Source organism: Festucalex cinctus, chromosome 12 (assembly GCF_051991245.1).
Source record: "Festucalex cinctus isolate MCC-2025b chromosome 12, RoL_Fcin_1.0, whole genome shotgun sequence".
In the NCBI taxonomy this organism is placed as follows: Eukaryota; Metazoa; Chordata; class Actinopteri; order Syngnathiformes; family Syngnathidae; genus Festucalex; species Festucalex cinctus.
In genome coordinates, this window is record NC_135422.1 from 16,689,918 (window position 1) to 16,712,798 (window position 22,881).

A 22,881-nucleotide genomic window follows, 5' to 3' on the forward strand; every position below is an offset into this window, starting at 1 on the left:
CAAAAACAGGGACAACTAAAGGCGCTCCACAAGGGAGGAAAACAAGGGGCAAACAAAGGGCGCAAGGCAAGGCAAGGCAAGGCAAGGCAAGGCAAGGCAAGGCAAGGCAAGGCAAGGCAAGGCAAGGCAAGGCAAGGCAAGGCAAGGCAAGGCAAGGCAAGGCAAGGCAAGGCAAGGCAAGGCAGGACATCAAACAAGGACTGTGGATCAAGGACTGTGAGGACGCTTCCATGCACTGAGATGTGACACTTCGGCACTAAGAGGAGAATTCAGGTGGCTTTTATGTCCGGGTTGATTGGGAACAGGTGGTAGTGATCATGGGCGTGGACCGGTAATCAGTGAGGCTGCAGGAAGGGCAAGTGACCTGGGGTGAGATGAGAGTTAGTACTTTCAAAATAAACCGGGAACCTGACTGTGAAAATAAAAGCATGACCCTCCACTCTGGTGGCGGCGTGACAATTTTCTCTGACATAACTATTTTCTTGTCACAAAATTTTATTTTTGCAAAAAAAGGTATAAAAAAAAAAAAAGACTTTTTTTTCTTAAAACTTTTCTCCTCCCAAAACACGACTTAAGTTTGCAATTAAATTCATGTAACAAAATATTTATATTTATATACTATTTAAAAATTTGGTCAAAATACACCAATAAACAGACAATTTTCTAAAAATATTTTTTTAAAACAAAAAAAATGTGACAATTTCTCCCACTTTTTTCTAAGAGAAAAAAAAACATTTTAAAAAAAAAATCTCCTACAAAACATTTTCATGTGATAGAAAATTATTTTCTAAAAAAAAAAAAAAAAAAAAGAAAGAAAAGAAAAATAGTGCAATATCCTGAAAACACCGGAACTTTTCTTCATTGAAATAACTATTTACTCGTTCCAAAAGACAACTGTTTTAAATAGAAAAACAATTTTCTATTAAAAAAAAATGTCCAAAAAATCATTCACTTATATCTTAAAAAAAATCAGGACTAAACTTGCAATATTATATTTATCAAAACGTTTACATCTTAAAAAATAAATAAATAAATAAATAAATAAATAAAAAATAAATTAAAACAGCCTTGAAGCCCATACAACATTATTGTTGTACAATCCACCCCCCACCATGACTTTCATACTCCAAATAACATTTATATTGAAAAATGTAGCTGCTCCACTTCTACAGTACATCACTGAACATTTATGCCATGATGAAACATTTGCACGATTCTCTTTCTTGTGAGAACGTATTGACTACGAGGTGTTGCGGCAGAAATGAGATGAGAAAGTACGAGCGGGAGAGAGGAAAATGGAGAAAGCGTTTAATTATTCAGCATTACCCATGTTCTCTATTTATGGGCCTTTTAGAGCAGACAGCAGAATCTATCCATGCATTTATATACAGTATATACGTTTACACGGTGAGTGGCCCTGCAGGCTGCTCCCCTCAAGAACTGCTCACAAGGGAGGTTTCAACCCCCCCAAAAAATTGTGAAAGAAAAAAAAATATGATTACTTATTGATAGCGGGGTGAATGGATAGAGCTGGGGATGAGGAAGGAAAGCTCAAATGATCTCAGATCAGACGCTTGTGCGGAGAGCGACGAATGGAAAGGAGCAGATGTGTATCTTTGAACTACACTCACATAGCTGCTCCCTCTTACTCGCAGGCAAATATAATGGCAGCTATATACGTTGCATTACAGGGCCTCAAACGTCACAAAAAAACAGAAACCGCCGTTGTAATCGTCAACATGGCCACTTGGGGTGTAATGAAAACCGATCTGATTCAGAATATCGGTTTTCATTCAAGTAATGTAATGGCATGAAAATTAAAATTAAAGCTACAAAATATGTAGTGATTAATTAATCGATTAATCACCATCCGTAACAGAAATACCCATTTAGAATTCAAATCAATTTTGTAGGCAGATTTCCAGCCAATCAAAAGCTCTTCCATCAACTTAGACATTCCATTGATCTCCACTGAGATAATTAAGTCGAGTATATTCCTTTTCTCACACACAAAGCGTCTAAAAATGGTTCCGCGGCGTCGGCAGCAGCAGCAGCAGTGTTCCACTCGGCTAATACCCGCCAGACTGAAGGTCAATTTATCTTCTCACACTCTCAGATTGAGCTGCTCACAGGATGATGATCCTCTTCGGGCTTATGGGGGCCGAGACGGATCCTTGTAAGCGTTTTGAAAATAGACTGCTTTTTCTATTTTTTTTCTCTCTCCAGTGCCGCCGCTTGTGTTTTTTCTTTTTTTTTCATCTGCATGACAAGCAACTCAGCGCAAGAATTCAGTCCTATAAACAATCAAGCAAAGTAAATACTGTAGTGGAAAGGTGAGAATGTAGTTGGGAGATTAAATAGTGATTATTAATGAATGTTATGATATATTTATTGGTTTTTCTTTTTTTCCCAGTCTAGTCATAGTGGTAAAAACCTTTTTCCACTATACAGTACCAGTTACCACTTTTCCTATTTCCTCCTTCCAGTTACAACATTGACTCCTCGGAGTTAGCTTTCGTACAGCGCAAGACAAGCCAATGGGAGGAAAGCGAGGACACGGGCTAACAGGCTGTTGCCATCGGCACTCCGGGTAATGCATAGGCGCTGAATGTCAGCCAGTAAATGAGCTGTGACTTTCAGCCACGCAGCAGATTTGAACCGCCGCGACGTTGCGACACGGTAACAGCTGAGCGCAGCCACTTCCTGTTGTTGCGCGTCCCCACACTTCCCCCTATATCAGGCTGACACACACTGAGGACATTGTGTCTTACCTTGTACACTTGCCCATAGGTGCCATTTCCCACCAGCTCCACCAGCTCAAAGATACCAGCAGGGTCCTGGGAAGACAGATAAAGAACATAGCATCACGATGAGGACCATTCGATTGGGTGTCTCAAAATTTAGGGAGTCATTTTTGTAATAATATTATCTATCGGGAGACAGGGAAAAGAGGCGATTGGTGGCGACTTAAGGTAGTTACGGGAATAAGCTCAACTTGTGGTAGCAAGAATGTTTCTGTTTGTCATTACCAGCAACAACAGAGGATGTAGGTAGCAGTGAAAAGAGGCGATTGGTAGTCATTTAGGGTGAACTAAAGTCAGTCCAGGCTAAGACACAGAAGAAGGTAGCCATGGAAAGGGCCGATTGGTGGTGAAGTGTTAAGACTAAGAGGCGATTGTTGATAATTCAGGGTAAATAAGTTATGGTCCCTCCAGAGGTAATGCATATGCGCAGTGTGAGCTAACATTAGCAGGTGTGCTTATTTCTGTTATTTTTTACAACAAAAGATTTTGGGAACAGGTTATGCTAACATTAGCATGTCGGCTTTTCCCCCCTGTCATTTCTTGCAATAGTAGAGAGGGTAGTTATGAATAATAGGCATTGGTGGCAATTTAGGGTAAAAATATGGTCCATCCAGAGCTAAGGAACAGCAACAAGTGCAGCTAACATTAGCATGCACGTTTTCCTTTCTAACAACAAAGAGTGAGTAGCCAAGAAAAGAGGCGATTGGTGGTGATTAAGGGCTTGACTAAGGTCCATCCAGAGCTAACAGGGTACACATTTTTTGTCATTTCTTGCGGCAAAAGAGTAGATACCTGAAGAAAAGAGTTGATTGGTTGTAATTAAGGGCAAAACTAGGGAATGTCTTTCACAATTCCATTCACCTTCATTGCAGTTTGACTTCATCACTCGTCTCCCAGCTGGGATATAAAACCAAAGCGTTGTTGGGTTCTCATTAGACAATATATTGACATTGCTATAAATGCTGATACTTTGTCTCCCGATAGATTATCGATATGCCTACGCAAGTATCGCGATATTTGTAGTTAATATACAGCCACTGTAATTGCTCCATTGTTCATGACTTATTGAGCAATTACTTGGCGGGCCACTAGGGAGAGCGCCTCATAAGAGTGATGGGGAAATGTACGGAAGTCTTCAGGCGAAGAAGACTTATGACCTCATGTTTACTTCTGTAAGGCAATTTATCTGTCCAGCAACTGGCTCAGTTTGCATACGTTTCTATGAAAAATGTGTACTGTATCTTCAATTTTAACATTTTAAAACACATTTTATGTTTCGACTTTTACTTTTGCAATGTTACACAAAAAATTGCGTCACAGTTTACAAAATGAAACAATTGACTCTGTAACTGACTGACATGTTGCATGACAATAGTGTTTATGGAAGACACAGATTTGTTGACGGGAAGTGGTCTCTTGTTAAGAAGACATTTGAATTTGTTGGAAAAAAAATACACTAAAGTACTCACTGTGAATAAGACACCAGCTTTAATATTGTGTTTCAGTGATGGTACAAAGAGAAACGTTGTTCTTATTGGAAAAACATCAATTTATGTCTTGAGTAGTTTTATCGGAGATTAACATGCATTTATGACCCGACTAATATATTAATATACTAATATAATAATAGATAATATAATCGCAGTGTCGTCGTATCGTAAGCCTTGTATCGCATATCGTATCGTGAGGTACACAGAGGTTCCCACCCCTAGGTCTCATCAAGTTCCACAAGCACATGAAGACATTTCCCATTCCTGCTGTACAATCAGAGAACAACCTTCCCCCACTCCAAAGTTCCTACAGCTCCTCTAAGAGTTCTGAGTTAATTAGCCAAGCGCTTACACGCCAACACGCTAAGCTAAAGACTTTTTTTACAATGGTTGCTAGGAGCGTGTTAACCTAGCTGCTGCGCGTTCCACTTACTGTCGCACGTATCGTATGCATAGCAAACTAGTGCACATTTTTAATAAAGATGACACGCTACCGGGGCTTCTTAAATACACAACGACAGTTTGCAGAGACTGGACTCCAACGTATGACAAACTCATTGAACCCCCTCTGGCCTCTACTACCACTAGCATACACACACACACATGCAAATACACACCTCCCCCTTCCAATCTGGTGCATGTTGCTACGGCATTCCAACAATAGCTGGTATTCGGCCTCTGCTTCCTTCACAAGTCCATCTAAGGCTCTCATTCACAGGGGCTGTCAAGTTGAAAGTTTGTTTTAATTCATTCTTGTAAAATAAATAGTGCTTTTCCGTCACCGCGTAAACACCAAAGGATTGTTTTAGCAAGAACAACGGGAGACTCTAATGACTGCAAACCAAAATGTGACTCTGAAAGTAAAAATAGATATTTGTCTTTAAAGGAACACAAGAATTGTGAAAAAACTAACCAGCTATTCTTTGAAATGGATCATTTCAAATCTTCCCTGAAAAAATTGCCAATTTATGTTGAGCAATTGTGATTTTATAGCACTTTTTATGACTATTTTTACGTTAAGTACTGTATTGGCATTTAGGACATTCACAAAAATTTTTGTCAGACAAATTTTTCAAGATAAAAATTGAATGAGAGAAAAAAAAAAAAGGAAATTAGAGTTGTATTTCTTCTGAGAAAAATGTAACTCTACAGCCCAGTACGAGTGTCCCGTGGACCCGTACTAAGCCACGGAACACCACTGTAGTGTTGGCAGCTTATTCCATTTGCGTGCAGCATAACAGTGAAATTCTTATGCACCATGTTTGCTTTGAAATCTAGGTCCCATTAATTGACACAAGTTCAGTGTAAGTAAACGCTTAACCCGGCTTTTCAAACATTTGTTTATTCATATATAGTTCTAAATCATTAATATATTTTTAGATTATTTGTACTATTATTATTATTTTTTAAGTATCTCATAACAGTAATTAACTCGTTCACTCCCAGCCATTTTAACTGAAGCAACTGCCTTTGCTCCCGGCTGTTTTACTGGATTTTGACTGATTTTGCAAGGCCCACAGAATATTGTGTTCTTTTGTTTATAAAAACATGCAACCTACTAAAAGAAAGATGACAGTCTCTTCTTTAATCAGAAAAAAAGTATATTTCTATCTGTTTCCGTTTTGCAGCAATTAGCATTAGAATATAGCTAAGTTTCATCATTATTCACAAATCTGTTTCGAATTGTGGGGAAACGGCTTGTTTTCATCATAGCCCTGGTTGATCTCTTATACACTGCTGCCACCTGTTGGCCATTTTTGTAATTACCACCATTTTTTTCACCTGTTCACTGCAGTTGAGAGGCTGCATCAAAGCCTTCTGTGTGCTTTAGCATAAAATAAAAACAAAAAAAGAAAAACGCATAAATACATTTTTGGGACAGCTAAAACATTTAAAATAGAACCTATTTATATGTTTTTGGGAGCTAATGAGTTAATGATTGATTTAAAAATAATGGCCTAACAAAAACTTATTAGGATATTATAATACCTTTGAAACTGGACATGAAAACGGTTGCAAAAGCAGCATTGTTATATTAGATGTCATTAGCTTGCGTCTGCACGTGTTTATTTGAAAGATTTACTGTCCCTCCTCTTTTGCTTCCCAATGCTCCTCTCCTCACTTTTGTCTCCATGGGCTTGTGCAGGCCTCAGCAGAGCTGTCAAACTGTCAAGGATCTTTTCTTCTTCTTCTTCTTCTTCCCTTTCCTTTTGCTTATTTGTCTCCTCTACACGGTGTCCTAAACGCAAAAAACAAGCCGGTCTCAAGTAGATCTTCCCTCTGCCTCGCAGCGCACACCCACATGACGGCTCGGAGCACAAAATGTATGTCGACGCTAAGTGTTCACCCGACACTATCTGGCTAGTTTTGCTTTTGAGATGCTAATCAGCCATGAAAGATTTCAACTTCAGTCTCCGCGATAACACCAATCTCTAAAGTACACAAACAACAGCCGGTTTGTTTTCCACAAGAACAAGATGAGCAGTTGCTAAACGTGCGAAACCGCAGAGGCCGAAACTCAAGTATACGGGGGTCCACTGTATTTATGTAAATAGGGTATTTCTTTATCGCGGATGTTTTTGGTCTGGAATATTAACCTTGGAATGGCTACACAGAACAGTGGGTGTTTATTTATTTTTTTTATTTTTTTTTTTTTAACTTGATGTTGCTCCACTAGTACGTGTCCTCAGGCCTACTGAAAAAAATAAATAAAAATGCAACTCGGGCATCATTCATCTTTCATAGGCCCGTCGCACAAATTGCCTTTCAATTTGGAATACGCCCACCTTCCTCACCCGTTTTTCATTGTGCATTACTCCAGTGTCACATGACCAGTCACATGACCACAGCGGTGAATCACACTGCTGAATAATGCTTGAATTAGAAGCCGGAAAATAACGCAAACTGAACACTGGGAGAGAAAAAAAAAAACATGAGAGAGGGACGGTCAAATATTTCAAAACCTCAACAATTCCAACACCCTAAAAAAAAAAAAATTCACTTGCGATACAGATTTCCCGGAAAACGAAATGTGGATTTTTTTTTATTTATTTTTTATTTTTTTTTAATGGACAATAATCCTCAAAAGTCCCCTCAAAAAATTAATCATGTTGGCTGACCATCCATCCTTCAATCCATCCAATTTCTTAACCGCTTGCTCCTCACAAGGGTCGCGGGGGTGCTGTAGCCTATCCCAGCTGCTTTTTTTTTTTTTTTTTCCCCAAGTCTAATTTTGAAGAGTACAAGAGAAGGAATCCAACAAGTCGAAGCCCTTAGAGAAACCCTTAGAGAAAAAAATGTATCAAAAGTCACACAAAAAAAATCTCTCGTCCTATATCAAAACAACGGAAACTTAAAAGTCAAACGCACCTGAGGAGGGTGAACAATTTTACTCCAAAACTGACCGACTTCCTTCAATTGTGAGCTTGAACCTTACGTTAAAGACACCTGCAACCGTCCCTGAACGTCCTTCTTTAACTCTAAACATGGGATATTTGTCCCAGGGAGGCATTAGGGAAAGGCCATTATGAATAATGGCTTTTAGAGTGCAAGTGTGCCGTTCTTGCAAAAGCCACTTTACGTGAGTGAGTTTCGTTCCTCAATATAACCTTAATCCTGACTGGCTGATTCTTACCTAACCCAAGGATTTAAGATTCCGCCGCTTACTACCAAAGGGGTCACCAAAACTTAAAAATCATCACCATTTAAAAACTCCTCTCGTCTGTTTTTTTTTTTTTTTTTTTTTAAAGCGCTGTCCCCCTGCCGTATCGACTTGTTGGTTTCTCCGGAAAGTGAATTACACACAAGTGAGGCGGATTAAATTAGAGACCCTTGAGAGGATGGAGGCAGTCATGATGGTGGCGGTGGCGGGGGGTCGGTTGGGGATTGGGTCGACACTTAGAACACAAAATTGATGCGGCACGAGTCTACATTCCCAGCACATCCCGCCCACACCTCGCCGCTGCATTATTCATCACGCGGGGAGTCAAGTCTTAATCACACATTTACAAGAAAACGTGGCGTGACAGAGTTTGCCTGCCACGTCGGGCCATTAAATCACTTTGGAGCATTCAGTTGAATTAGGGCATCAAGCATTTAGAAAAATAAATAATCTACTTGTAATTTTTTTTTCTTCATTACTGCGATTGCCATTTAAGATGTGATTATTGTTTTAATTCAATTAACTGTTTCACCGCCACAAACGTTTAATTACGTTTACAAAAATCCAAATGAAAGCTGCCAAAAACGTTAATTGACGTTAAGTAAGTTTTTTCTTTTTTTCTCCTCAATGGGCAGTGCAACGTCTTGTGCAGCGCTCTTTTGTGAATGGGTGTAAAAATCACAAAACACCTACTAACTATGGCCAGCAGGTGGCAGCATTGTATCGCTTTTCAATGTTCTGCCGGTGTATGCAATTGCAGTCAAACATGGTGGATCTTAGGAAATAGAACGTTTAGAACATAATAGAACGGATGACGTGAATGATCAAAGCGTTTGTCACATTAAATCTAATTCACAGTGTCACGAAACAAAAAAAATTAATGTCGTCAAAGTCACTGTTGTGCAGAAAAATGACAAGAAACTCGTATTCTGCTTTTCAATTTTCGCTCAATGTCACTCAAATTACCAATTTTCAAATGGGGATTACTAAAGAACGGAATAAGGTAGAAACATACTTATTTTTGTTTATGTAGTCAAAGTACAAAATATTCTGTTTGCCTTGAAAGATGAGTTAAAATGCTCAAAATCGGCTGGCACTGTAGGAGTTATTTTTTTGGATAACGTCAAAGAGTTTTAATTGTTTAATTTATTTTTGTGGCTTCCACGCTGGTGAAAAGTGAAACTTGAAAATGCATTTAATGATAAAAATGTTAAAATTTATCCAGAATTTTCAAATGTACAATAATAAATCATGACACATTGCTCCTCATGTCCAATTTTTGTGGTATTTCCTTTCTCTCGCTATGACTCAGCAGTTTGCACTCGCTTGCCATTTCGGCAGCTTAATGAGGGCTTAATCACGTGTCCGCCCCCTGGTGGGTGCTTGAGAAAGCGGTCGATTTGACGCGCAACAGATCCCGCATTTTAAAACGTAAATATCGCTGTCAATTGGGACGATTTAATCGTGGAGTCCAAAATCGTAATCACTATGACAATTCGATTAATTGTGAAACCCTGGTTTTTACGTGTTCCATACGCTTTGTGTGTGTGTGGGGGGGGTGAAAAATGAATTACACTTTATGTTAAAAGGTCATATCAGCCATCCTAACTGGTTTCCTCCACCAGTTGTTGCTCCATGGTGAGGGACAACTTGCTTGTTTACGTGTCATCACCGCCCCGGAGCGACGGAAGATCAAATGTGTGCTGGAGTGTGAGAGAGCAAACAGAGTTTCCTTTCTGAAGTTAAGCGAGGCGTTTTCTTTTAACATGGAAATGTGAAGGATCAGAGGGAGTGCCGTTTTAATGCGGCGGTGAGAGAATTTAACATAAATAAATAAATAAATAACCTGACCCGACACTCGCTGATGAGGGAGGATGATGCTTGTTGGAGTTAGGTCAGGTACGATTCATTGGTGACAAACGTTAATTGATCATTAAGGATGAAGTACATTTTGATGTATTTGCCATTCGTAATGTGACATTGTGAGTTTAGTCTCTTTCTTATGCAGTATTTTGCTGCCTAAACGAGTTTGGCAGTTTGGTGTGCACTACAGCTCAACATTTAAAGTAACATTGCTTCCATTTGGGGGGTTTTAACGGTATATTGCATAGAATTTTTCGGGCAGAGTGAAATGTGGTCACTTGTTGCTAGGCAGACTTTCAGACAACTACACAACAGAAATAAATGCAACTACAAATAATCTACAGAGCAAAAAGAAAGAAAATAATCTTTAAATGTGTGGTGCCGTTTCGGTTAGGAACAACTTTAGCTTCGATGCAAAGTGTTGTGTACAATTGCTGTAATGCAGCGGCCCATGCAATGATTAATGTATTAATTATTTTGGATAATTGATGACTTTTGGTGACCTTTAAAGTTGTTGAAATCCTACAAATGTCAGAATAAATATTACATAAATTAAATAATAGGGCTGCAACACACAATTTTAATAATCAATTCATGTGATGATTATTTTAATTGTAATTATTTTAATTAATCAGATTTTTTATTTTTTTTCTCTAATTGCTTTATTCAAAACCAGGATATTATTTTAAATTGACAGTGCAGAAAATGCACAAATTAATTGTGACGAGGTTACTAGGGATGTAACGATAAGGGCAATATCGTGATATCGTGATATTAAAACTGCCACAATATCGTCATCGTCATGTTCACAATATTTAAAAGGACCACATCTGTGAAAAGAGTCGGGTTGATTTCCATTTGTGCAGTTCTAGCACCCTCTTAGTGGCTAGTTTATTAGTGCAATTTAATTTTCATTAGGGATGTTATTTCCTTCTATGTTTAAAATCTATGCTAATTGTCAGATAAAGGGGAACCTAATTTGCTTGTGAAGCGATTAATGTGTGCTTGCATTAGCAAGGAAGTGTCTCAATATTGTTATTAGAGATTGTAGGTGGTTTATATGCATTGCTGTTATGTACAAAAGCACAATTTTGTGTTTTTTTTTTAGTATGAGCTCTTTTTTTTTTTTTACAATATTGTGATCTTTTTTAAATAATCGCCAACCCCCCCACAATATCGTGACAATTATCGTATCGTGACCTTTATATCGTGATAATATCGTATCGTGATGTTTGGATATCGTTACATCCTTAGCGGTTACTGGTTTGCTGTTTAACGTGTCAAAATGAGGCCGAAATGTTGATCGTTTTCCAAAGCAAAAGCAGACGATTTATTTTGATTCTGACAATATTTACTGTTGAGAGGATGACACGTTCAGGATTTGGACAATTTTAAATTAATCAAGGTCTCAAAATGATTAATTATCAAAAAAATAGTGATTTGATTAATTTGATAATAGATTAGTTGATTAATCAATAAACAAAAATAAATCAAATGGTCCCTTGTTTGGTTCTGAAGCACGTCTTTCAAAGTCGTGACGGTGCGGGAGTGGAAGAGTTGACGATTTTCCATGCCACACTTGAACGCTACATTATACGTGCACCAGCGTACTGAAGTCACCCACTCGCGCAGGACTTCATGCGCTAAAATTCAATTCAAATTCAAAAAATCATTGCATAGAAATTTGATTCACATTTTAGTTTTTTTTGTAATATTAACTTACGTTTATTACTTATACTTCAGTAATTGGAAAATGGTAAACCTTTATTTTTACTATTCCTCTCTGGCTCTTTTGAATGAAATTCTATTTTTTACTTGACAAGTTTTATATAATAAAAGGTAATTGTTAATTTTATTTAAAAAAAATAATAATTTACTATTAATTAAACTATTAATTAAACAATGCTGATCATTTACTACCAGTCAAAAAAATATTAAATAGAGAGAGAGGGTACAAATGTACAGAATAGGGGTGTTAAAAAAAAATCGATTCGTCAATATATCGCGATACTACAGCATACAATTCTCGAATCGATTCAATAGGCAGCCGAATCGATTTTTTAACATCCATTTTTGATGGAAAAATATTCAAAAAAACGTCTAACTTTCACACCTTAAGCATGGAAGAATGTTATATTAATGGAACATAAGCCTTAATATTTTATTTCAATGCTGTTCTAACATGAAAAAGGTTACAACCTGTTTGTTAAATACAGTGGCTCACAGTTATAAAACTGAAGTTTCAGATCAATAAATAATACATTTTCATACAAATTTTACAGTGTACATGTATAGGTTTACTGAATGGTATTTTCTAAATTTGAGTAAAAAATCACAACAATCGACGTGTAAATTCATATCGGGATTAATCGTATCGAATCGTGACCTATGAATCGTGATACGGATCGAATCGTCAGGTACGAGGCAATTCACACCCCTCGTACAGAAAATTGAAAACAATAGAAAAATAGAAAAAACAGAAAAAATACCGTTTAGTACCGGTATCGTTTCCCAGGAGTATTAGAACAGTACCGGTTCAAATGTGAAAGGTACCCATCCCTACTCAAAATAAAACTTTTGCATACAGTTTCTTAGAGTTTGGAAAACAACAAACAACATTTTCGCCGATTTTCTGACTGATGTCATGGACCAAACCGTTAACTGAATCATAATCGTATTTTTCTGCACTGTCAATTTTAAATAATGTCCTGTTTTGGGGCGAAAAAAAAAAGGGATTCTTTCCACCCGATTAATTAATTAATCAACATAACAATCAACAGATAAATCAATCATTTAAATAATAGTTAATTGCAGGCCCAGTTCCTTGCCTTATAATCACAATAACCTCCAAGTGATAAAAAATAAAATAAAATAACAGAATGACAAGAAGTAATTCAAAGTCAATAATAGATAAAAAATAATAGAATACAGTAACTGGAAATTATCAACAGCGTTTGAACTTTCCATACTGGTCAGCGAGAAAAAGACCACTTTGAAGACCACATTAGTGACCCTGAATCTGGTGGTCCGTCCCCGAGTGGTGGGAAGTGAGTTAGAAATGGGTCAATGTGGAGATGGGACGGCTGAGTGAAGAGGAGGGAGGACGTGGGGGGGCAGACTTCCATACAGTATATAGACCATTCATGAATAAGCCTTGTGTAAGCCCCCGGGCACTGCCGTGGCCCCGTTACCATGGCGTCTGCGGTGTGAGGGGCCGAGGAATGCGGCCTCGGTGGGCAGCAAGCCCTGAGAGGGCGATTGGAGGGTGCGGGCGGGGATCTCGAACCATGAAAAGTTGAGAAGTTGAATATAATCAATATATTTTATTGTGGATAATTTTTTGCCTTGGACTACACCTGCTAGCTAACCCTGACCCGGTCCCTTGTAAGCTCATGCCCATATACAGGCCAGGTCAGGTCTGAGATTCAAACCCAGAACCTTAGAATAGTGATGCAGGTGAGCTAACAAGTTGGCCAGCATGCTTAGTTAAAAATTCTTACATGAAAAAAAAAAAAACATGAGAAAGTGAAAAACCCTGACAGCAAACACCAAAATCCACTCGGTTTCTTTGCATCTTTGAGCGCAGACAGAATCAAAAACCACACAACCCCCTTCACATCATAACCTACCCGCCAACCCCCCCACTCCTCTCCTCGTCAGACCCAGCTGACCTACTTCCTGTCTAGTCAGTAGATGACTATACACTCATCTGACAGTGTGTGTAGGAGTAGGGGGGGGGTTGTTGTTATTTGGGTTTAAAAAGCCAGCATATGCGTCAGAACCAAACATCCAAGCTTCTATCCTTAGCTTGGGTAGCTTATTTTGGAATGCATAGCTACTTATCAGCGCGTTAGCATGTTGCTATTAGTATTATAGTGAACCTCTACTGATTGATGTATTTTTCTGTAGAATTATACTATAAAATAAAAAAATTTAAAAAGTCACCTTAACAAGCAAACAATAATGCTAACATCGGAAGCTAACAACAGAGCTAACGTCAAAGGGTAACGTTGGGCTTCCAGAATTATTAGCGTACACTGAACCTCCAGTGATTCACCTACTTTCAAATGTATCTGTACAACAATGCTCATAACTCGAAAACAGACCTTTACACACTTTCTGTATGAACCGAAGATGCCAAGCTAACACCCAACTAGCATCGGAAACAAATGTTTGACCTAATGTTGACATGGGAAGCTACCGTTTGAGCTAACGTCGCAAATTAATGTCAATCTTCCAGAGCTGTTGCCATTACAGAGAACACGCCACTGTTACTAAAAACTACCAATATCATCTTTTCACACATTCTGAACTGTACTAAGATGCCAGGCAAAATAACTTAGTAAGGCCAGAAGCAAACGTTGGAAGGCAAGCTAACGTTAACGCTAACAGTGGAAGCTAACATTGACGCTAATAGTTGGGCTTCCAGAGTTATTAGCATGACAGTGAACCTCTACCGATTTGCGTATTTTTCTGTAGAATTTTATCAACTAAAAACATCCTAAACCGCCACTAAATTCAGAAGCTAATGTTAGCGTTAACCTGCCTTAGCATCGCTATATGATTAATGCGACGGCTCTTATAGCCGGTTATTCATGCTAACTTCCGCCTTGCGCAATAGTAATAAATACAATGATTCAAAATAACATGTAATGCCATCTAATTAATGCGATAGCATAGCGCCCACTTGCTAACCAAACAACTTTGCCTTGAGAATAATCCCCGCTAGCTTTACACAAACACATAACGGAAAACACTATAGGATCGATAGTCACGACTCGCGACGTTATAACGTTTCATGCAAAAGAATATCTGAACCCAAACAATGGCGTAGCACATTTAAGACAAAAAAATATCAAACACACTGATGTCTGGGAACAAAAAAAAAAAAAAATGTATTATAGTAACATTATAGTAGTTATGGAATTCTTCTTCTTTTGTGAACTGCATTAGTGTATTATACTGCCCTCCGGTGGCCAAGGTGGGCACAAGGAATTCATGTAATGAATGTCTTTATAAAGTGAAATACTGTAGAGTACTACTTTCCTAAATTCAAGTTGGGGAGGGGCGGAGTTCAGAAACACGCACACTTTTATATTCCACACTATTGTCTTATTACAACCTGCTGGTTCCAGTGTCAGGTGCACCCAAAGTAGTAAGTAGAATGTAGGCTGCCTCACCCTCAAAGCAGACAGGTCGATTTCATCCAGACTCCGAGCCGGGGAGTCACTCGCCATGACGGGAGGACTCAAGTCACACCAAAAGAAAATGTAAAAAATAAAAAAATATAATATCTTAACGTCCAAGTAAATGCTGCTGGCGGTCCTGGCGTTGAATGTCTCTTCCGGCGTCTGCGAGTCACCTCCGGCTAAAGCGAGGGGAGGACGTCGGCGACCGCTTCCCGGTCCATGTCGGCGGGACGGAGGCGAAAGCGAGCCCGGATGTGTTGCCTCGCGGGTCGGCGCGTGCGTCTCTGACTGGGAGCCACCGCCACCACCGCCGCCGCCGCCGCTCCGTGTGCGGTGACAGACAGACAGCGGATGGAAAGCGGAAAAGGGAGGGGCTAAAAACTGGGAGGGGAGGAGAGCCGTGGGGGGCGCGCGGCTTGGAGTCCCGCACATTGAACGTGTCTGTCACGTGACTTGCTCATCGGCTTAAAAATTATGTAGTATTAGTATTAGTAATAATAATAATAATAATAATAATAACAACAACAATAACAACAAGGGGAAGCGTAAATGTTTAGAAATTGTAATTATAATTAAATGTTTGTCCATTTTTTCTTAAAATTTGTAATCATTTTAATTGGTGTTAAATTGTACTTCAATCAGCATTTCAAATGATCAGTTGAGAAATTTGAATTATTTTATTTATTTGTATTTTCTTATTTTTTTATGGAAATATTGTTTCATTAATACTGCCCAGAGCCAGCTGAGATAGGCGCCAGCAGCCCCCGCGACCCTTGTGAGGAATAAGCGGTCAAGAAAATGGTTGGATGGATATTGTTTCATTAAAATGTAACTTTCAAATTTAGTTGAAATGTTAAAATTACATTTTAAATGCATTTCTTTTCTGATTTATAATTATTACAATATTTTTAAGATTTGGTTAAATAATTAGTTAAAGAGAAAATATTTTTATTAAAATATTTTTGTTGTATTTACATTTTTGAATAATTTATTTAATCTGCTTTATATGTAATCGTCGCCTTCCAGTTGCCTGTGTTTTTGTGTCAATAAAATATTAAAATATTTTTAATACCTACTGAATCATTATTTTTCGGACAATCTCAGCGTCACACTCATGCGAAGTGTCTTTGGTGTGAACAAGTGATCATTTTTATTGGTTCGCCATATAAAGTAAGCCCAGTGAACTTGAGTAGATTAGACACGGGACCGTACAAAACCATTAAGAGCAGCCGATAGGATAGATAGAAGTTAGATACAGTTGTGGTTTTTACATCATAGAAACTTAAAAAAATAAAAAATACCAAGCAGCTGACTGACCGTAAATAAGGATTATTACTGTCATATGTAAATAAATACAGGTCAGAGTACAGTACGGGTCAAAATTGTAAGCGGCAGAACAGGATGTTGCCACATTGAAAAGTCCATGGTCCCAGTCAAGAAACGATTAGTGTAAGATATTACCTGTACGAAAAGTGAAATCATCTTTCCAGCATCGTCATAGTAGACGTTATTGTTTCACACATATATATTTATACATTATTATTCCACTTGCTCACATTAGAAAATAACAAGAGTTGTTCTTAACTTTCACATTGGAAGGAGGGCGATCGTTCAGATGTGAAATGTTTCAATATAAAATTACCTTCTACAGAATTAATAACACTAATATTAATAATTATATAATAGGTCAAATAATTAAAAGGGAGCATTTCTGAAGGGGAGTTTTGACACCAAAAAAAAGTACAAGCTGTACTTATAAGAAACCAGCACCACCTGCAGAGCAAAATATGGAATTACATGAGGAAAGATTGTCTCGTCTGACTGGGTTGCCACTTTCCCATTCAGCAACATTTCAGCAGGATGACGCGTCAAGATATGATGTCATAAAAGAGGGCAAGTACATAAAACCTTGTTAGAGTGGCTCAAATCATAGCGATACGCGCAAATGTTTTCAGGGGCTTCACTCTGCTGTGCTCCGTGAAAGCTGAAAAAATAAAATAAAATGAAATAAATCAGCCCCCAATGTCTCTTTCCCATTGAAATTTGGTAGACATGCCTGTCATGAGAAGACCCACAAAAATGAGTTGGCTATTTTACTTTGAAGCGGCCAATTTAAGGTCTTTTTTTTTGCCATTTGTAGCAAATTCAGCCACTGATGACAGTTTCAATTAAAAACATTAAATTTGGTAGGCATTTTTATCATGAGTAGACCTACAAAAAAGTTTTAAGAAGCCTGGCCAGAAAAGACACAGGAAGTTGGCCATTTTGTTTTGAAGCAGATATTTTAGGGTAACATATCTAGGAGTCCTTCAAAACCAATTCAGCCAGAAAAAAAAAAACTTGATTTAGTTAGCAACAGGAAATTTGGTTACCATGCCAATTATGAGGAGACTCACAAAAAAAAAAAAAAAAGTCTGCAACTTTGGTTCAAAGTGGCCATATTCATGTAGAGTGATTCAGAATGTTTTGAAAAAATTCAGCTCCCAAACCCAACACAAAACTTGGTAAGCATGTCTATCATGAGCAGACCCACAAAAAAAAGTCTCAAGAACCCATGTTGAAAAGGACACAGAAATCTTCTATTTTGGCCATATTCACTTGATTGCACCTTTTAGAATGCTATAAAAATTCAGCCCCAGGGCCAATTTGGCTTAGCAACATGAAACTTGGCATGCATGTCTATCATGGGGAGACCCACAAAAAAGTCTCAAGTCCAAAAAGACAGAAGTCTGTCATTTTGGTTCATAGTGGCCACATTCACTTGGTTGCAACCTTTAGAATGTTTTTAAAAATTCAGTCCCTAAAGCCACTTTGGCCGAGCAACATGAAATTCGGCAGGCAAATCTATCATGAGGAGACCCACAAAAAAAAGTCTCAAGAACCCATGTCCAAATAGACACACAAAGTCTGGCATTTTGGTTCGAAGTCATTTCCATCCAGCGCTCCATCCATCCAAAGCAAATTAGTCCTAGAGATTTCGCTCCCAAATTCTGAACCACATATATGAGACAGATGGGTGACGCAAAATGATCTCAGCCACAACGTCGCACATGCCTCGCCAACTCAGCATAATATGAGTTGTATTGAAACAAAAAGCTGGTCCCTATGTTGAAAAATAGCTTCTCAGGAAGCGGCATCCCATCATGCCTCAATAACCCTGCAAGCATTGAGATAGCGTCCCAGTATCCGGGCTTTTCAAAGTCCTACGTCCATATCTCGGTGGGCACCATGGCTTCCTTGGTCCCGACCGAAGGCATGAGGTTGTGCTCCGACAGGAAGTCCAGAGGAAACTGCACCAGGAAGCCGCGGATCTTGTGCAGCTCCTCCCGAGCGCGGGCCAGGTCGATCTGGGCCAGGCCGGGCTTGGACTGGTACTGCTCCAGCTCGGACATGTTGCGCACCAGCGAGGAGGGGAGGCAACGGAACACCTGCAGTGGAACAATAAGGCACACTCAGTAATGAGCATACTTAATTATACAGTATGTATGTATATATGTATATATATATATATATATATATATATATATATATATATATATATATATATATATATTAGGGGTGTGAATTGCCTAGTACCTGACGATTCGATTCGTATCACGATTCACAGGTCACGATTCGATTCGATACCGATTAATCCCGATACGAATTTATAAGTCGATTGTTGCGATTTTTTTCATTCAAATTTAGAAAATACTAATCAGTAAGCTTGTAGAGTGTAAGATTTATATGAAAATGTATTATTTATTTATCTGAAATTTCAGTCTTATAGAGGTTGTAATCTGTTTCATGTTTGAACAGCATTAAAATAAAATATTAAGGCTTAATGTTCCGTTCATATAACATTCTTCCATGCTCAAGGTGTGAATCCTAACCCGAAGTCAGACGTTTTGTTGAATATTTTTCCATTAAAAATGGAAGTTTAAAAATCGATTCACACACACACAAAAAAAAAAAAAAAAGGCAATGATGATAAGACGTTGAATCGGTAAGACTACCGAATGAACAATTCTGAGCTCTTAAAAATAAAAAAAAATAAAAAATAAAAAATAAAAAAATAAAAATCTATTTTTTTTTAATCGATTCGAGAATCGCGCGATGTAGTATCGCGATATATCGACGAATCGATTTTTTTAACACCCCTAATATATATATATATATATATATATATATATATATATATATATATATACATAATTATTATTTTGTATTTTTCAGGGTGCGGCCATTTTGGATTTTTTGAGGCAGATGCCGATTCCGATATTTGACAGAATAAAATTCTGATAACCAATTAATTCTTTCACACTTTTATAACATCCATCCATCCATTTTCTTAACTGCTTGCTCCTCAAAAGGGTCGCGAGGGGTGTTGGAGCCTTTCCCAGCTGGCTTCGGGCAGTAGGCGTGTTACACTAAACTTGGTTGCCAGCCAATCGCAGTACCTTTATAACAATGATAATGAATTACAGGCAGAACATTTGAATGTTTTAAAATACTGTTTTTGATTAACTGATCAACAGAGAGAAAAAAAATCAGCAAAAAATGGTTGATTTTTGGACAAGGATTTTTTTTTAATGTCATTATCTTTGCCTTCTGTTACAATGCGTTAAAAAAAAAATCGGCCTATTTTGCAATTTTAACTTATTTACTCCCAAAAACATATAAATACATTCTATTTAAAGTGTTTTCAGTGTCCCAAAGACATATTTATATGTTTTTTTTGTTTGTTTTTTTATGCTAGAGAATACAGAAGGCTTTGATGCAGGCTCTCAACTGCAAAGAACGGTTGAGTAAAGTTAGTTATTACACAAACGGCCAGCAGGTGGCAGCAGAGCAAATAAGATCAACCAGGGCCATGATGGAAAAAAAAAAGTGATAAAAAAAAAAAACAATTCTACATAGATTTGTGAATAATGATGAAACTTAGCTCTATTTTAATGCTAATTGCTGCAGAACGGTAACAGATAGAACTATACTTTTTTTTCCTGATGAAAGAAGAGACTTTAATCTTTCTTTTGGTAGGTTGCATGTTTTTATAGCAATAGTACACAATATTCTGTGGGCCTTGCAAAAGCAGTCAAAATCCAGTAAAACAGCCGGGAGTGAAGGGGGTTGCTTCTGTGAAAATGACTGGGAGTGAATGAGTTAAAAGCTAATATCGGGCGATTCAATCTGCCAGCTAAATATTTATGGTGTGTAAATGCTTTTCATCCGAATATTAACTGGATGAGTTTCATACAACATTAGAAATTTGGATTTTAAACAAAAAATTTGTTTATGTCACTATCGAGAACGAAACTATGTCATAAGATGAGAACCCCTTAAGTTGGTGAGGAAAACTATAACTATATATTTTAATAATATATTTTGGATCCATGTTGAGATCTCTCATACCTTCTCGTAAATGGTGGCGTTTCGGCCGGCTGTGGTCATCCACACCTCCTTGTAGAAGCGGTCGCTGATGGGATCGGAGAGATCAATGGCCGCGTCACTGTGGCCACCGAGGATCGTCCTGGAGAGAGAGAAAAAAAACGGCGGGTCTGTGCTGGCTGCTCAGCACAATACAGATAAAATAATATCAAATGAATGCTGCTTTTATGTAGCACTTCGTATATCAAGTACTGTATATATAGCAAGTACTCAACTTTTGTTATTGTTACAGAGATGACAGGTGAATGTTAAATGATCATTTAAACTGCTTACTTTATTGAAGTTTTAGTTGTATTACATCCCGGCTGACCAAGGTTATTTTAGTTAACGAAAAAACTCAAACAAAAATTCAAAAAACATTTTGGTTAACGAAATAAAAGAAAAACGAAAATGCTTTTTAAAAAACAAAAACTAACTAAAACTAACTATAATTATAGCAAAAATATCCTTTGTTTTAATCTTTGGTAATTAATTTAATGCATCAGTCTTTGGGGATGATTTTAAAGGTGATTTTTTAAGTCGATTTATTTTGATATGAACCGGGAAAAGGACGTTTGAAAGTGTGTCACACAGAAGTGACGTCATCTAGCAGCAACCAAGAGAAAAGCACCTTCAGATGACATCGCATCCATGCTGTTTTTTAAATACACTATTGCGCACAACTAATACACATTTTTTTAAACTTTTTTTGTTGAAATATGATTTTAAATTAATTTACATTTTTAAAGCTAATACCGAAACTGACTAAAACTAAAAGAAAAATAAGCATTTATTAAATTACTAAAACTAATACAAACTAACAGAACCACCCTGAAAATGAATGAAAACTAACTCAATTTAAATAACAAAACTCAAAACTAAATAAAAACTAACTAAAATGAAAATTCCAAAACTATAATAACCCTGCTGCTGACCACCAAAGACGGTGTTTAAAGCACTATATGTTCCCTTTGCACATATGCAGTTCAGTGCTTCTCAATTATTTTTTGCTACAAGGAGGAAGAAAATATTTTGCGCAAGATTAGTTAGTGCGTGACTTGTAGGAGTACTTTACACACACTAAAGTTAGCTGTAAATCCTTTATTTTTTTTAGCAGTATATGTTAAGATGGGTTTGAAGATATTTGTGTTTTTTGGTATTTAGGCTTGAAAGTAATAATATAGGCAATAAAAACAAATAATAATTGGGTGACCGGTGACCCTCGCGAGGATAAGCATTGCATATAATAATAATAATCTCTCACCTAAAGCACTCCAGACGCAGGCCGAGCGCATACGGGCCGGCCTCGAACTCGCGTCCGTCCATCACCGAGGCCACCTTTTCCGTGTCCTCCACGACAACCGCCACCTCACTGTCGCGCTTACCCAGCATGCTCCTGTCGTTGATGTTGGCCGAGCCTGAAACACCGTAGAGCGGTCGAAATCAGATTGCTGCCGGGGCTTCGTCCTTTCCAGCCAGCAGGTGGCGTAGGAGTGCAAAGCTCCATTGCTTTCAGGGCGCTCTTATGCAACCGGTGACAGATTTCTCCACACTCGGAAGGCGTCAGTGCGCCTCAAATAGCGGCGACGCACCGATGATGACGGTGTTGTCGTCAGCGATGAGCATCTTGCTGTGCACGTAGATGAGCTCCGTCACCAGGCGGCCTTCCAGCTCGGCGTGCGTCCTCAAGCCGGCGAAGGAGATGTAGTTCATCCAGTGGTCGTCCACTGCGGGGGGAGGTGGAGAGAGCGGAACCATATATCATATCGTTAGATGACAAACATCGCTCACCAGCACCTTCAAAACTAAGACTGTCTTCGTGCATCTGAAAAGAATCGAGTGGCTTCTAGTGTTAATTTTATTCGCCATTTTTAAATTTAGTCTCAGTTTTAGTCCAATTTCAATCCCGCTTCTTAGTTTTTATCGTAGTTCGTCAACCTCGTCCCGTTTTTATTTAGTCAATTTTTAGTCGACTATAAATCGAGTATTTTAGTCTTTATTTTAGTCCAAGATTATTTTTTGTTTTGTTTTTTTGTCAGCAGATTATGTTGTTGAACATTTCAGATCTAAAATATTTCACATCAAATTTTCTCATCTTTTTGATGAAAAACAACTTCACACACACAATTACAGTGGCTACTATGGCTCCATGCTAGTAAGTTAGCTGGCATTAGTTAGTAGTCGGATTAACATTACTGTTGGAACTTTATAGCAGTTGGATTAATGTCACGTTATAATTATAAAATTTTTTTTGCCTTTCACCGCAAATCCACCTCCTGTCTGTCCCATGTGTTTGTACATGTTGAACTCGTTAGCTGTAAATTTTAAAAGGGGGTGTGTCACTGTGTGCCACATGTGTCACAGTGACATATGAGGAGAGACAACATTTTACAAAAATCTGATAATTTTCGTCTTGTTTTTGTTCATGAACTAAAATGTAAAAAGGTTTTAGTCCAGTTTTTATTTAT

The 22,881-nt window shown here is 38.0% G+C and overlaps 2 protein-coding genes across 24 annotated transcripts in view; both read right to left on the reverse strand.

Annotated features, from left to right (window-relative positions):
* tnika (TRAF2 and NCK interacting kinase a) overlaps positions 1-15,367 on the reverse strand; it is a 77,226-nt gene extending 61,859 nt beyond the window's left edge. For 17 of the 23 annotated variants that reach the window (XM_077539067.1, XM_077539066.1, XM_077539057.1 and 14 more), the window contains exons 1-2: positions 14,999-15,365; positions 2,772-2,837 (exon numbers count right to left, since the gene is read on the reverse strand). In XM_077539067.1, coding sequence (XP_077395193.1) covers positions 2,772-2,837; positions 14,999-15,055 — 123 coding nt within the window. In that variant the 5' untranslated portion in view covers positions 15,056-15,365. Of the gene's footprint in view, positions 1-2,771; positions 2,838-14,998 lie in introns of all 23 variants that reach the window. The other 6 variants (XM_077539050.1, XM_077539047.1, XM_077539044.1 and 3 more) reach the window with 2 other exon arrangements.
* Positions 15,368-16,133: 766 nt separating this feature from the next.
* The window catches only part of pld1a (phospholipase D1a), a 37,571-nt gene continuing 30,823 nt past the window's right edge, over positions 16,134-22,881 (reverse strand). Inside the window, exons 23-26 of the mRNA XM_077538767.1 lie at positions 22,006-22,140; positions 21,678-21,831; positions 20,399-20,516; positions 16,134-18,435 (exon numbers count right to left, since the gene is read on the reverse strand). Coding sequence (XP_077394893.1) covers positions 18,211-18,435; positions 20,399-20,516; positions 21,678-21,831; positions 22,006-22,140 — 632 coding nt within the window. The 3' untranslated portion in view covers positions 16,134-18,210. The remainder of the gene's footprint in view (positions 18,436-20,398; positions 20,517-21,677; positions 21,832-22,005; positions 22,141-22,881) is intronic.